General features: G+C 44.1%; 1 protein-coding gene across 1 annotated transcript in view; it reads left to right on the top strand.

Moving 5' to 3' along the window:
* The window catches only part of NUP210 (nucleoporin 210), a 61,616-nt gene that overhangs the window by 24,862 nt on the left and 23,079 nt on the right, over window positions 1-13,675 (top strand). Inside the window, exons 12-20 of the mRNA XM_064668055.1 lie at window positions 829-984; window positions 3,572-3,767; window positions 5,271-5,416; window positions 6,884-7,105; window positions 8,353-8,526; window positions 10,270-10,462; window positions 10,709-10,815; window positions 13,074-13,178; window positions 13,312-13,413. Of these exons, the coding sequence (XP_064524125.1) occupies window positions 829-984; window positions 3,572-3,767; window positions 5,271-5,416; window positions 6,884-7,105; window positions 8,353-8,526; window positions 10,270-10,462; window positions 10,709-10,815; window positions 13,074-13,178; window positions 13,312-13,413 (1,401 nt within the window). The remainder of the gene's footprint in view (window positions 1-828; window positions 985-3,571; window positions 3,768-5,270; window positions 5,417-6,883; window positions 7,106-8,352; window positions 8,527-10,269; window positions 10,463-10,708; window positions 10,816-13,073; window positions 13,179-13,311; window positions 13,414-13,675) is intronic.

The following is a 13,675-nucleotide window of genomic DNA, read 5'->3' as shown; positions in this document are numbered from 1 at the left end:
CAATACTCTGTGCTGGCAAGTGTCTCTGGCCCTTCCCTCTGTACAGGAGGACCCTGCAGCAGATCCTGCCCTGGCCTGGCTGCCAGGGGCTCCTCCAGTGGGGAATCCTTTGTGTCTCTTGATGTGACCATTGTATCAAGTAGCTGGTTCTCACCCTTCTGTAGAAGAATTTCACTCCCTCATGGAATGACTGACCTGTTGCTGGAGCAGCACTTTATTGAGTGGCTGCAGGTAGATCTGCTGATATTCAGCATAAAAATAAAGAAGTACTACCAAGAAAACAGTGACCTTTTTTCCTCCCTTTTTTCTTTTTTCCCCTGTTGCCTCATTCCCCCCCTGCCTCCCACCTCCTTTTCTCTTCCCTTTAGATCCCTTCACAGATCCCACTGGAAGAAGCTGGTAGGTGCAGGGTGTCAGCTTAGCAGCTCTGAGGCCCCAGATGAGAGCAGAGAAGCAGTGGGAGTTTTGGGGAGTAGATTATCCCTCTGGTGTGTTGGTCTGTGCTGTGCTGTGCTGGCTGTGAGCACAGCTGGGAGTTGGGGGACTCCCACCAGGCTTGAGCAGCTGCAGGAGGGATGGTTGGGTTGGCAGCACTGGTGTGTGCATGAAGAAAGCTGAAATTCAAGTGAGTGAAGGGTAGTAATCTTCTCATCTCTCTCTTGTTTCACTTTGCTTATTTGGAAATTCTGAGGTGTTATTTTATTTGTATTTCCCCATTCTCAGTGTGTTCCTGGTTTTCATGAAAGACATTCACAGGTGTGACAGCAAAGAAATGTGAGAATCATATACTTGATAGAATCTTTGCAAGATTTTTTCTCTCTATTCCAGGCTCGAGGTGGAAGTGGAAATTTCAGCTGGTCCTGTTCTAACCAGGCTGTTGCAACAGTGACAGTCAAAGGAGTAATGACGACTGGCAGTGATACTGGGATCAGTGTTATTCAGGCAGTTGATGTGCAGAATCCCTTGCATTATGGAGAAATGAAGGTAAGGCTTCCTTTTTTCCCTGATCACTCTTGAATATGGGTTTTGGAAACAGCAAAGCAACTGAGAATGCCATAGGCATTCCCCTTCTGAAAGGTTCCCAGGAGATTTCCCTGCCTGCCCTGTGGAAACTAAGGGAAACTAAGTGATGAGTTCACTTTGTGCTCTAGGGGACCACTGCTTGAACTTCACTCCCATTTTTGCCCCTTCCTGACTTCCTTGTTGGAAGTTTTGAGTGCAAGGAGGAAATGGTAATTTACTCCTGGTCTGACCATCTAAGCAGACAAGACAAACTTAAAAATGCATTCTGCAGGGTGAGAAGTGGGTGTTTTCCCCTGATATAAAAGGATGGCAGATACCAGGATGTGCAGGGAAATTCCTGTCTGGAGAAGTGCCTGAAGTGAGTACAGTGCCACAGAATGAATCCTGAGACCAAGGCTGGCCAAGAAAAAACAGTATTTTAGGAAAATTAGGAGAAAATGGCAGTGGAAGACGTAGCTCCCAAGAGGGATTTTGTGGTCTTTCTGCAAATCACCCCCTGTTCTTAGGATTTGGTCATGGTGATCAGGGTGTGTGAGGAGTGAAGAAAATCCAAGAACAGCACATGGAATGGGTGTGCAAAGGAAGGTGAAGAAGCTGCTCTGGTTAACACTGCAAATCCACAGTCTAAAATATTTTTCTGCAGAGTGTTGCTGATTGGGAGATATCTTCTTCTATCCTTTGGACACAAATAAATTTCCTTAATGAAATTCTTGGCAGGCTTTTAAGAGCAGCTGGATCTGTAACATGATAGAATACAAACTACAAGTACTACTGTGGTGCATATTTGCTGCTGGGAAGCAGCACTACTCTGCTGCCTTCACAAATGGAGGATTTTAATCTCTGCTTGAACTCTGTGCCTTGTGCAAAGAGCTAAACATGGGAATGGAAATGTGACAGTGTTCAACACAGAAGTGATGAAAAATGTGTTTGGTCGAGTCTGTCCCATAATGAAGAGGGAACTATGGAAACAGATATTTTTCCTACATTTTCCCCCCTTCTTTTCTTTTTTTCAGTGTTTTTAGTTTATGTGTTTTGGGAAAGATATTTCTAACTAAATTTCATTTGGAGCAGCTTCATCTACTATTGCTGGGTTTTTGAGGGGCAGGTTAGCTTGGGGTTTTGCTCAGAGTATTTATGTCAATTCTGCAAAATGAGTTTGAGAGGTACTAAACTTCATCCTTAAAATAATGACTGAAATTCTTAAAATAGTGGCACGAATTAAAATCTGTTCAGAATTTAGTTTACAGACTTGCTCTGAAATAATTCACTGAACAACCCAGAGTGCTGCTTTTTAGCAGTGCAGCAGTTACAGCAAGAGAGAGAGGAATGAAGATTTTTCAGCTAAAACTTGTTATCCTCAAGCATAAGTCAAAGCCTGAGGACAGAAAAAATCCTTGTGTCCATGTGAGCTTTCAGAGCAGTGTGTTGCACAATCTGAATAGGTTATTTTTGAATTCCTTTGTTCTTGTGTTAGGAACTGCTTTCTTCACAGAGTCACTGCAGAGTTCTGTTTACTGACCTGGGTGAGCAAGTTTAGTAGTAGTACTTTTAGGAGTAGTCAATCCACACAGATTACAGCTTTAACTCTCTACCATATGGTTTGGTGTCCTGAAGCCATTTGCAGAAGATTAGGTAGTTAAGATGTTGCAAATAAAAGCTTTGATCATAGTGATTGTTATGAAATATGTGGTCAGTCTGTGGTGGATTCTTTAATGGAAAAACAAATCAGAAAAACAATGCAGTTAAGGCTTGTTCATCAACATGCCAGCTATAGAACCATAGAATCATGGAATGGTTTGGCTTGGAAGGGGCCTTAAAGCTCATCCAGTCCCACCCCTGCCATGGGCAGGGACACCTTCCACTACCCCAGGTTACTCCAACTTGGCTTTAGGCACTTCCAGGGATGGGGCAGCCACAGCTTCTCTGGGCTGTGCCAGGGCCTCCCCACCCTCTGTAACAGCATGGAACATCTATTGCTGCCAATCTTTTTCTATATTTTGTTGTTGACCAGTTCTCTGAAGAAGAACAAAGCTGAGTACAGGATCAACAGATGGAAATACAAACCAAGATTACTTGCTGAAGCAGAAGGTTGTTGGATTAGGCAGTAGATGCTTGTTCACTTATTTTAGATGTCTGCAAATTACTGTGTGGAATTGTTGAGCTCTGGACATCTATAAAATTTTGCCAGCAGAAATGCAAGAAAGAAGATCAAAAAGCCATCGAGGAAATATTTGGGTCATTAGTTCCTTTAATGTCTACATCCCTGCTGCTGTGAGTGATGGAGGCTGGGCAGCCTTGCTCGCTGTGCCAGGTCTAGCTCAGATGTGAAAAAGTCAAAATGTGAAGGTCAGGGTTGGGTTTTAAATCTGTCCCAGTTGGTGATGGGACCTCCTGGAGATACTACACAGCCTGGTCCACACCTTAAATCAGCAAAGCAGAAAAGAGAATTATGGGAGGGGCAGTCAAAGGATCACCAAGGTGATGTGGGCTTGGGCTGCTCTGGGCAAAGAGCTCTGAAATGCCTCTGTGCTGTGTCTCTCCCCTCCAGGTGTATGTCACTGAACCCAGTGGGATGGAATTCACTCCCTGCCAGGTGGAAACACGTGTTGGGCAAACCCTGGAGCTGCCCCTGCGGCTCAACGGCCTCACGACGGAGACGGGCACGTTGATCCCCCTGCGGGACTGCTCCCACCTGGCTCTGCAGGTGGAGGTGGAGAACCAGGGCGTGTTCAGCCCACTCCAAGGTGATCTGACCCCCTCCCTGATGTGGAAGTTAAAGGGAGATGTTCCTGTCACACATCTCCTTTCAGTTCTGACTGTTCTGACTTCAGAGGGGGGATCAGAGTGGATTTATTTTGAGGATGCATTTACATTTTTATGCAGAACTTCCCTCTGATATTTCTGATGTTTGGGGGACTCTGAAAGCATTTGGCAGTCATTTAGATAATATGTGGTCTCCCTTATGTCTTTCTACTGATTTAGTATTTTTAACCTGCTTTAACAGGCTGTAACAAAGCTGATGGATTTCTTATGGGAGGGATCCACATATATTGTGTTCTGACAGGAACACTGATTAACAACTGCTTTGCCCAAATTGTCCATCAGTGCTTTCAGTTCTATACAGACACTGTCCATGGTTTGCCCACAAGGGACTAAGACAATCAGCTGCTTAACCTTGCCAAAGCTCTGCCATTGCTAAGCTCATTTATTTAAGAAATGCCTCTTGTCAAGTATGTCTGTTATTTTTAAAGATTGGCATTAGTGTTGCTGGGCCAGGTGGACACTGGCACTGGGCTTGTTCTGTGACCTCTGAATTCAGTATGTTATTCACATGTATTCACTAGTTTTTTCCCAAGTGGCTTTATATGGAAGCTCTTTCCTGTGCCAGTAAAACCAATCTGCAGTGTACCATCTCTGCCTGAGAGGCAGCAATGTTAAATGTCACTCTGTAGTATGCTGTTGTAGTGTTTGTTTCAAAAAAAATTAAAACCAGACCCCTCCCAAGCTCCAAAGTGTCCTCTAAGTAAGTGAAGAGATTCCATGAGAATGCCTTCCCTTGAGCTGGAAAGCTTGGCTAAGCAGGATGACTTTTTGTGCTTAATTACAAGCCACTTTTGTCTTATTACAGCAAGATGAAAATATTCAGTAAGAGAGAGGTTATATTAGTTTGTACCAGAGTAAAGACTCATGTCCTGATCAGGCCAGTGTGAAACTAAAGATGTTTGAAAGATGCTTTGGTATGTGAAAGACAGTAGGGATTGTTTTTACCCATTTGGTTGGAGAACAAATCTCTACTTACTTCTGGTGGAACTGCTTTTGTTGTGAAAAATCATCACAGAACCATCAATCATAGACTCAGGGAATGGCTTGGGTTGGAAGGGAACTTAAAGCCCATCCAGTGCCACCCCCTGCCATGGGCAGGGACACCTTCCTCTAGCCCAGGTTGCTCCAAGCCCTGTCCAACCTGGCCTCGGACACTTCCAGGGATCCAGGGGCAGCCACAGCTGCTCTGGGCAACCTGTGCCAGGGCTTCCCCACCCTCACATCCATGAATTTCTTATTAATCTCTAGTGCAACTCTGCTTTCTGTCACTTTGAAGCCATTCCCCCTTGTCCTGTTGCTCCAGACCCTTGTAAAAACTCCAGCTCTCTTGTAGGCTCCCTTCAAAAAGCCACGTTGAACTTGATTAATATACCTGAGCATTGCTCTCTAAACATGTTTTTATATATTTTTAATCTGTCTGACAGGAAGACTTAAGCCAACTGCTGATTTTTGCAGTGGAGTCAAAGTGAGAGCTGAAGCTCAGGGGTACACAACCCTGGTGGTGAGCTACACCCACGGGCACGTCCACCTCAGCGCCAGCATCGCCATCGCCGCCTTCCTGCCGCTGAGGGTGAGTCTGCTGGCACTGCTCCTGGGGCATCGCCTAAAGTGCCTGTAAACAACAAAGAGCAAGGTGGTATTATGTAATAAATATGTTCAGAAAAGGAGGTGGGTGGTTTTCACTGTTGGCCAGGAGCAGTAGATGGAAATACAAGACAGGAGGCTTGTGGTACCTCATCTTCAGAGACCAGCACTGACTCTGCAGAGCTGGAGTCTAATGCATTTGGCCAGAGCTTTTTTTCCCCAAATCTGGAAAAAATGTTAGTGCAAATAATAGAAATTTGTGACTATAATGATGATTTTACAGTTTAAATATGTTTTTCTGTCAAATATCTTCAAATAATGATGCTCAGCTATTTAAGATGCTGAGATGTCCTAAGGAGAGCATGTACACTTTTTGTTCTGTTGTTGGCAGCAGTGAGAGAGAAGCATAATCTTTCCAATTAGGAATTTTTCATGTCTGTGGTATCATTCACATTTATTAGCAAAGCCCCTTGAGGTGTTGTAAAGCTGCTTTTCATGTATAAAGTGAAATGATGCTGGGGTACCTGACAGAGCCAGGTCATGGTGACAAGCGGGGTGGATTAAGTGCATTTTTTAAAAAAATAAGCTGTGCTCAGATGTCTCAGTGAAGAACTTCTCTTTCTTTGAAGTGTAGAACAGTGATTTCCACATTATTTTCCCTCCTTTCTGTAGAATGAAATATTTATGCTGCCTAGAAAGGGAAGGCAGCATTTTTCTGTCAGACATCTATTAATAAATAAATTACAGCATTAAAAAGTGGGAGAAAGATAAACAGTCCAAGGGCAGGCAGACACTTGAGACTAAATCTCATCGGTTTCTAATGGGATTTTAACTTAATATTACAAATACAACCAGGCAGTAAATGGGAGGAAAGAGGAACATTTATGCCAACCCTCCCCTTCTCTCTCTTCCTTTCAAAATGCACCTATGGAAAGAACTGAATTTTGTTAGCTGCTCTTCCTTACTAAACACCAAAGTAATATGATGTTGTGAAACACAAAATACAAATGGTTTTTGTGTATTAAATGTCAGGTTAATTGCTGTGATGATGAACAGCACAGGCTGCCCCACAGGAATACACATAAGTGCAGAATTTGTAAGAGAGGTTTGAAGTAAAACTTGTGTAGGAGAATAATTACATACACAGAACTGTGCTGGAGAGAGCACTGTCAAGAGAAAGTACAATTTGACGTTATTTCATTCATTTAAAGTACTGTCTATTTAAAAGTGTAGCAGAATACTCTCTGTGCTCAGAAAAGTATATTAAGGGTCTTCTGCTCTAATTTTTCATGAAGGAGATGTGATCAGAATGCAGATAAAACTTTCCTTTGGATCCGTGCATTCCACTGATTATAATCCAACTGGGCAGAATTCCTGTAGGTGATGGTAATTATTTTGGTGCAGCTCTGTTCTTGTGTAAATAGAGTTATTAATTTGTCATTATTCATTACAGGCTGTGGATCCACCATCTGTTGCTTTAGTGACTTTGGGTTCCTCCAAAGACATGTTGTTTGAAGGAGGACCTAGACCATGGGTCCAAGAACCTTCCAAGTTCTTCAGGAACATCACTGCTGAGGATGCAGAAAGTGTTTTCCTGTCTTTACTTGGCCCTTCTACTTCTCAAAACCACAACCAGCACTGGGTTAGAGTGTCGTGCAACAGCCTGGGAGAGCAGGTAGGTGCCAGGAGGTGTTTAGGTTGCCCTCCATCAAACACTGAGCTCAGGCAGCTGAGAACAGGCTCCAGGCAGATTGATGGTACCATATAGCTGTTATATAGGAGGTTGTTTTTATAATAAGCCAGTGAAGAACTTGGATAAGTATATTGTTTATGCATTGTGATGCTGGTGCAGGTTTTAGAGGGAGCATTTGCCAGCATTATGTTATAAAGTGGTTTATGGTGGGTTTATTGCAGTATAAACCCAAGTCATGGAAACCTTATGTTGTGGGATGCACTAAACATCCTGATCAGTGCAGCTTCAGCTTGCATAAGCAGGATCAGAACAGAAGGTTACTGCAGCAAGCTGCCTCTTCTGTCTGACCTGCTCCTCTTAACCACATTACCTTCCAGGGTAATTCTGTTTATTCTAACAAATGACAGCCATAGAAATTTACTGCTCTGCTATTTGTGCAGCCTTTGTGAGCGTGGTCGTAGTCATTTCCCACCTGGTCTTGTTTTCTCCACCATGCAGAAGTGATTTATCCTGCTTTATTCATCTTCCCCAGTCTGTAAAGCTTTTAGCTTTGATTTAATGTTTTCCTCCTGCAATTCTGCAAGGCCTAAGCATTTTGGTGGGGCTGCCAAATTCCACTGACTTCCTCAGTGAAACCTCTACAAAGCAGAGCTATTTCTGTGAGTGCAAATCCATAAAGAACAGCTCTTGTTGTTGATGTCTGGACTGTGTGTGCATTGGCTGGCTGGCCACAGATTACACCTGCATGGTCTGCACCACTGCATTAGTGGATGAGGGAACCAGAGCTGCCTCAGCCTGCTGGGATACCCTTCTCTGGCTTTAGAGCCCCTTTGTTTTGCTGGAGGCTAAAAAGGGAATGTAAAATAAACGGCAAGATGTTTTTAAACACAGTGACGTGACTATAAATATTGTCTTTTGGCTGTTCTGTTCTCACTCTGCAAGAAGAACACCTGCTGTTTCCTTTTTTAAGTTACGAGAGATTTGTTGTGAATCAAGTTTGATAGTAATGAACAGGAATACCTAGGAAAAGTACCTAGGAATAGTACTTTGATAGTGGTATAGAACTGTGCTTGAAATATGCACCTCCTTTTCCATCTTCCTGTGTCTTAATGGTGCTGTAAATCCCCAAGAATCGTATTTTTGCTTGTTCATTCTGACATCAGAGTGTAACTGAGGCCTGTGGAAATAGAACATGCCTGAGCTCTCTTTCCTCATTTGCCTGTTTCCAGGTTATTGCCCTGACAGTTGGGAACAGCCCCTCAGTGACCAACCCCTTCCCTGTGGTGGAAGCTGCTGTGGTGAAGTTCATCTGTGCTGTCCCTTCCCGGCTGACCCTGATCCCTGTTTATGGCAGTCCCCAGCTCGACCTCTCCTGCCCTTTGCTACAGCAAAACAAGCAAGTGGTGAGAGAAGGGAAGTGTTCCTATAACAGAAAGATCAGTGGTGGGACCTCCACGTGTGAAATAAAGCAGCTGACCTGCTCCAGGAGGGGCAGTGCTGGTGTCCCTCTCTGCTCCTGCAGTGGGAGAGGTGTGGGCAGCAGGGCCAGGGAGGGGATTCTGCCCCTCTGTTCTGCCCTGTGAGACCCACCTGGAGCTCTCTGTGCAGCTCTGGGGCTCCCAACACAGCACAGATGTGGAGCTCCTGGAGCAGGTCCCAAGGAGGCCACGGGGATGCTCCCAAGGCTGGAGCCCCTCTGCTCTGGAGCCAGGCTGGGAGAGCTGGGGGGGTTCACCTGGAGAAGAGGAGGCTCCTGGAAGACCTGAGAGCCCCTTCCAGTGCCTAAAGGGGCTCCAGGAGAGCTGGAGAGGGACTGGGGACAAGGGGTGGAGGGACAGGACAGAGGGAATGGCTTCCCAGTGCCAGAGAGCAGGGAGAGATGGGATAATGGGGAGAAATTCTTCCCTGTGAGGTGGGGAGGCCCTGGCACAGGTTACCCAGAGGAGCTGTGGCTGCCCCATCCCTGGAAGTGTTCCAGGCCAGGTTGGATGGCACTTGGAGCAACCTGGGCTAGTGGAAGGTGTCCCTGCCCATGGTAGGGGGTGGGACTGGAGGAGCTTTTAAGTCCCTTCCCACCTAGATCATTCTTTGATTCTGTGATTCTGCAGTGATCATTCAAACAGGTGCATAAAGGGACCTACCAGAAAATAGGAATATACCTCGAAGCATTTGGATTGTGGCTTCTCACCCAAGTGTCACAGTGAGGAAGCCATTCTGACTTGTGAGATAAAAATAGTTTTTATTTAAAAAAGGAGGGGGGAAATATTTCCAGGAGCTCTTTCTGAGGAAAGTACTTGCTCTCTATACCACTTCATTGTAATCTAACTGTTCCACTGAGCATGTAGAGACATATTTTACCAGTGTGTGTGTCTTACCAACAAAGGCACAAACTTTGCTGATGTGAAGATCTCCATGGAAGCACATACAGTGACATCAGAGGTGTCCAGCTTTGCACCCCTGAGTCACAGTCAATGGACAACACATATGTGTAGAGAATCATGCTTGAAGAACTTTGCTATTTTATTTTTATTCTGTATTCTCTCTCCTGAGGAGGGTTGTCACATGTTGGCTGCTCAGTAAACAGTGTTTTGTCATGTTAATATTCCCAGGCAAATATAAAATCACCCTCCTTTCCTAAAACTGCAGTGCCTGTTTAGTTGATGAATCATTTTAAGTAGCTCCTGTGTAATAACAAGATGAGAAGTTTTTTGTGTATTATTAGTCACTTCAGAGCTCACCTGCCTTTCTGGCCCCATCACGTGTCAGTTCAGCCTCCTTTGGCACACTGCTCTTGTAATGCATTTCACAGCACCAGATTGGAGCTTCTCACCAACAGCAGTGTTCTTCATTATTTGTTTGAGTTCTGAACGATGTAGTTGAGCTGTAGTTCGACTTTGTTGTTGTTGGTTTGGTTTTTTGTTTGTTTGTTTTAAGGTAATTCACTGGCTAAAAAAACCTCCATCCTTCAAAAAAACCAAACCCTTGCAGTTGAACTACAGCTTAATGATTTGCATTGATGGCTCATTTTAATGAACATGCCTCATGTAATGAGTGTTACAGTAAATCTCATGGAACTCAAGCATATGTTTTGATGATTAAGAAATCCTCTTGTATCTGTTCAGTTCCAAATATTCCTTCTTTTTCAGGTTCCTGTCTCAAATTATCGCAATCCAGTCTTGGATTTGGCTGCCTATGACCAGCAAGGCAATAAATTTGATAACTTCAGCTCTCTGCATGTTGTCTGGGAGTCAACAAAAACAGCCTTTGCTCATATTGAGCCTGATATGCCAATGGAGCTGATTCTGAAGGAGGATGGGAGTGGTCAGAAGAAAATGCACGGTATGAGTTGGTTTAGATGAGCATTCCATTGTTTGAAGAAGATCAGGATTAAATCTGTTTGGTAATAACTGAGCTTGATTAAAGAAATTACTGTAATCTGCAGTCATATTCCATCTTCTCATCAACATACAGTTTTAGTGTGTGCTATTTTGGGGGTGGGCAGAAAAAAAGAATCAGACTTCTTGTCTATTGAGAATGGTACTAGAAGAGCTAAGCAGTTTGTTTTTCACCTCTCTTGGATTGTAGGCTTGCAAACTGTTGTAGTTCATCGTGAGTTTGGGACAGCTGCCATCTCTGCAACTGCCACTGGGTACCAGCAATCCCACCTCAAGGCAGCCAGAGTGAAAACACAGGTAACAGAGCTCTGGGTTTTGGTGCCATTTTCCTGTGATTAGTGCCCAGTGGTCCTGAGGTGTATTTGTTTCCTTGGTGCAGAGCAAGGTACAAAGAAAGCAGCTCCATGGCTGGTCCTGGAGACAGGGTCATACAACTGCTTTTATTCTTGTTTCTGGCCTTTTCTGCCTTCCTCTGCACTGGGTGCTGCTTTCCATAGCAAATACATCCCAGTCCTTGGGAGTTTTTGAACCATCTGGGCAAGGGGATTACAAAGAAGTGTTTCAGTTGGTTTTGTTTCTCGTCAGGTTTTCTTAATGAATTGGTGAATCTCTGCTGCTTGTCCTTCACTGAAGCAACCATGTGCTTCGTGCAGCTGTCACTGGGGAAAGCAAATGGATTATTGCCACTGCAGAGCTGGGTGGGAAAGTTCTGCATGAGCAAAGCCAAAGCTGACTGATTCCTCATGTGGACCATATGTTAGTCTGGGCTCTGACTAATGCTCTTTTTTTGTTTCCTGAGAGACTTTTCCTTTGTACAGTGCCAACCATAAGCCCAGGCTCTCATTTTACAAGTCATTAGCCACTCTCTGAAATACTTTAGTTTGAACATACTCAACATAGGGGAAAAAAATGGCAAAAGGTGGTGATGATGAACAAAGGGCAGATGTAAACAGATGGCAACTTTCTGTTTATGTCACTTTTTCAAACTGAATGCCAAGGCAGGTTTCAGCCTGTGGAATAACCTGATGTGCCCAGTAACTGACTTCACATACCCTGCTTCCTAAACTGAATTTCTGTTTAATTTTGTTAAGCAAGATTTAAGTGGGTTTTGATGATATGCAGTTCTGAATCAGATACCTTGAGAACAGAGTTGAGGCAAAGAATAAAATATGCAGGTAGAGGTTACAGTATTTGACTCAAAGCAGGTACCAGATGGGCACTAGTAATGTGAAATATCCTGTGGGTCACATTCCTGGCAGTGTGGCCCAGGTTTGGCATCTGGATGGTAAATTCTGTGGGAGGAGATCTGCTTTGCCACATAGTTCTTGACTTTTCAGTGAGGTTTCCAGTCTGCTACTCTTGGGAGGTGTGGTGTCAGTGCATTTCCCCTAAAGAATTTGGCTACAGCTTGGTCAGAATCACGACATTGGAAGACACAGTTATTTTGCCACCAAAGATGTTTGAGATATTTGGTTCTGTTTCTTTTTTTTTGCTCTTAAAATCTGAGTTGTAGTATGGACTCTTTGAGTTCTGCAATCATTTTGTAACTCACTGTGTCCTGCTCTATTAGCCCAATATTCAATATTCTATCTTACTTTTAGGGATCATTAGAAAAGTGAATGCTCTAAATTTTGCCTTGAATTCGGAGAAGTTTGTTGGACTTCAGAGTGGGAAATGGCACTTAAGTTCTGATCTCTGTGTTAAAGTTTAGGAGGAATCTTTTCCATAGTTGAAGAGTAGTTCTAGATACCAGTTCTGCCACACTTTGTAGGCTCCTGTGTTGTTTCTTTAAATGAGGTAACTTGGCTGCTTTTTTAGATGCATTGGCAATGGGCTGCTCTGTTTTGCTCTCAAACCTGCCCATACTTACACTTCTTTCTTGCAGCCAAAACCAAAGATCTGGTAGAGGTGGTGTGTTCAAGATGTCTTGATTGCTGTTCCATGTTTGAGTGGAATGCCCTATTATCTCATTAGGGAAAGATGACATCCTTTCTACATCAAGGAAATAATTCTACTAATGAGGTGAAATGGGTACAGAACAGTAACTTCCTCTAAAAACCATTTTCCTTTTCTAAGCTAATGTTGTTATGAGTGAGAGATGAAACATGCATCTGGTCCAGTGTTTGTGTAGTTACATTTAAGGAAGAATTTCTTTTGGTAGCCTGCTAAGAAGAATCTCAAAAAGATGAGTTAGAAGTAGAAAACTTTCTGTACTAACTTTTATCATTCTGAATGAACTTAGGGCATGTCCCCAAGGTAATAGCCTGTCTGTGCATGTCAGACTGGATTCACTGACCCTGCTGCACCTTCAGGGTGGGGGCCCCTGTCCTCTGTCTTGCCAGGGCTGCAGAACAGGAGGCCATGCCCTGTGTATGGCCTCACCTGCAGAGGGGGGGTGGCAGCTGACCCAATCACTAGATCCTGGGGCATTCTCATAACCTGAACTTCTCCAGCTCTGGCTCTTTGTTCACCTGCTTTAAACATCCTCCCTGCATTAACAAGGGACTTGCACTGTTTTCTGCCTCTTTGCTGTAACAGCCAATTGTTTGTTCCAGTATGAAGCTCTGCTCCCAGTGTCTGCCACCATTGAGCTGATCCTTGTGGAGGATGTCAGAGTGAGCCCTACTGATGTCTCCATTTACAGCCACCCTGACATACAGGTGAGGAGTTACCTGCTGCTTTCTAACTGCAGGGGGGAAGCTTCTCAAATTACATAATTTGTGTAAGGAAGCCAGTTTTAGCAGTAGACTAGAAAGATACAGTCTAATTTTGGATGCTTTTCTGGTTTTGCAGGCAGAACTTTTCATCAGAGAAGGTTCTGGATATTTTTTCATTAACACCAGTGTGCCAAACATTGTGAGAGTGACCCATGAGGAGACTCGAGGTGTTGCTTTGGTGAGTGCAGTATTTGGTGATTTGATGCCTTTTTGGTGACCTGGTTGTTGTCCTGCAGCTCCATCACTGCTGGGCATTCTCCAGTCCATGTGGATGGAGAGGCAGTAGCTGATTTTGGATGGTTTTGCCTGTCACAGCCAGGTTCAGGCAGGGGGTCTTTGCACAGGTAGTGTCAGGGATAGGAATTTGTTCCATTACAGTTGTGGTGCACATGTGTTTTCTCTGTAAGATGAAAGCCAGTACCAAGTTCTTCACCCACTCC

Source organism: Pseudopipra pipra, chromosome 11, assembly GCF_036250125.1.
Source record: "Pseudopipra pipra isolate bDixPip1 chromosome 11, bDixPip1.hap1, whole genome shotgun sequence".
NCBI lineage: Eukaryota > Metazoa > Chordata > Aves > Passeriformes > Pipridae > Pseudopipra > Pseudopipra pipra.
The sequence above is the reverse complement of the archived record's forward strand: the minus strand, read 5'-3'. Positions and strand labels throughout refer to the sequence as shown.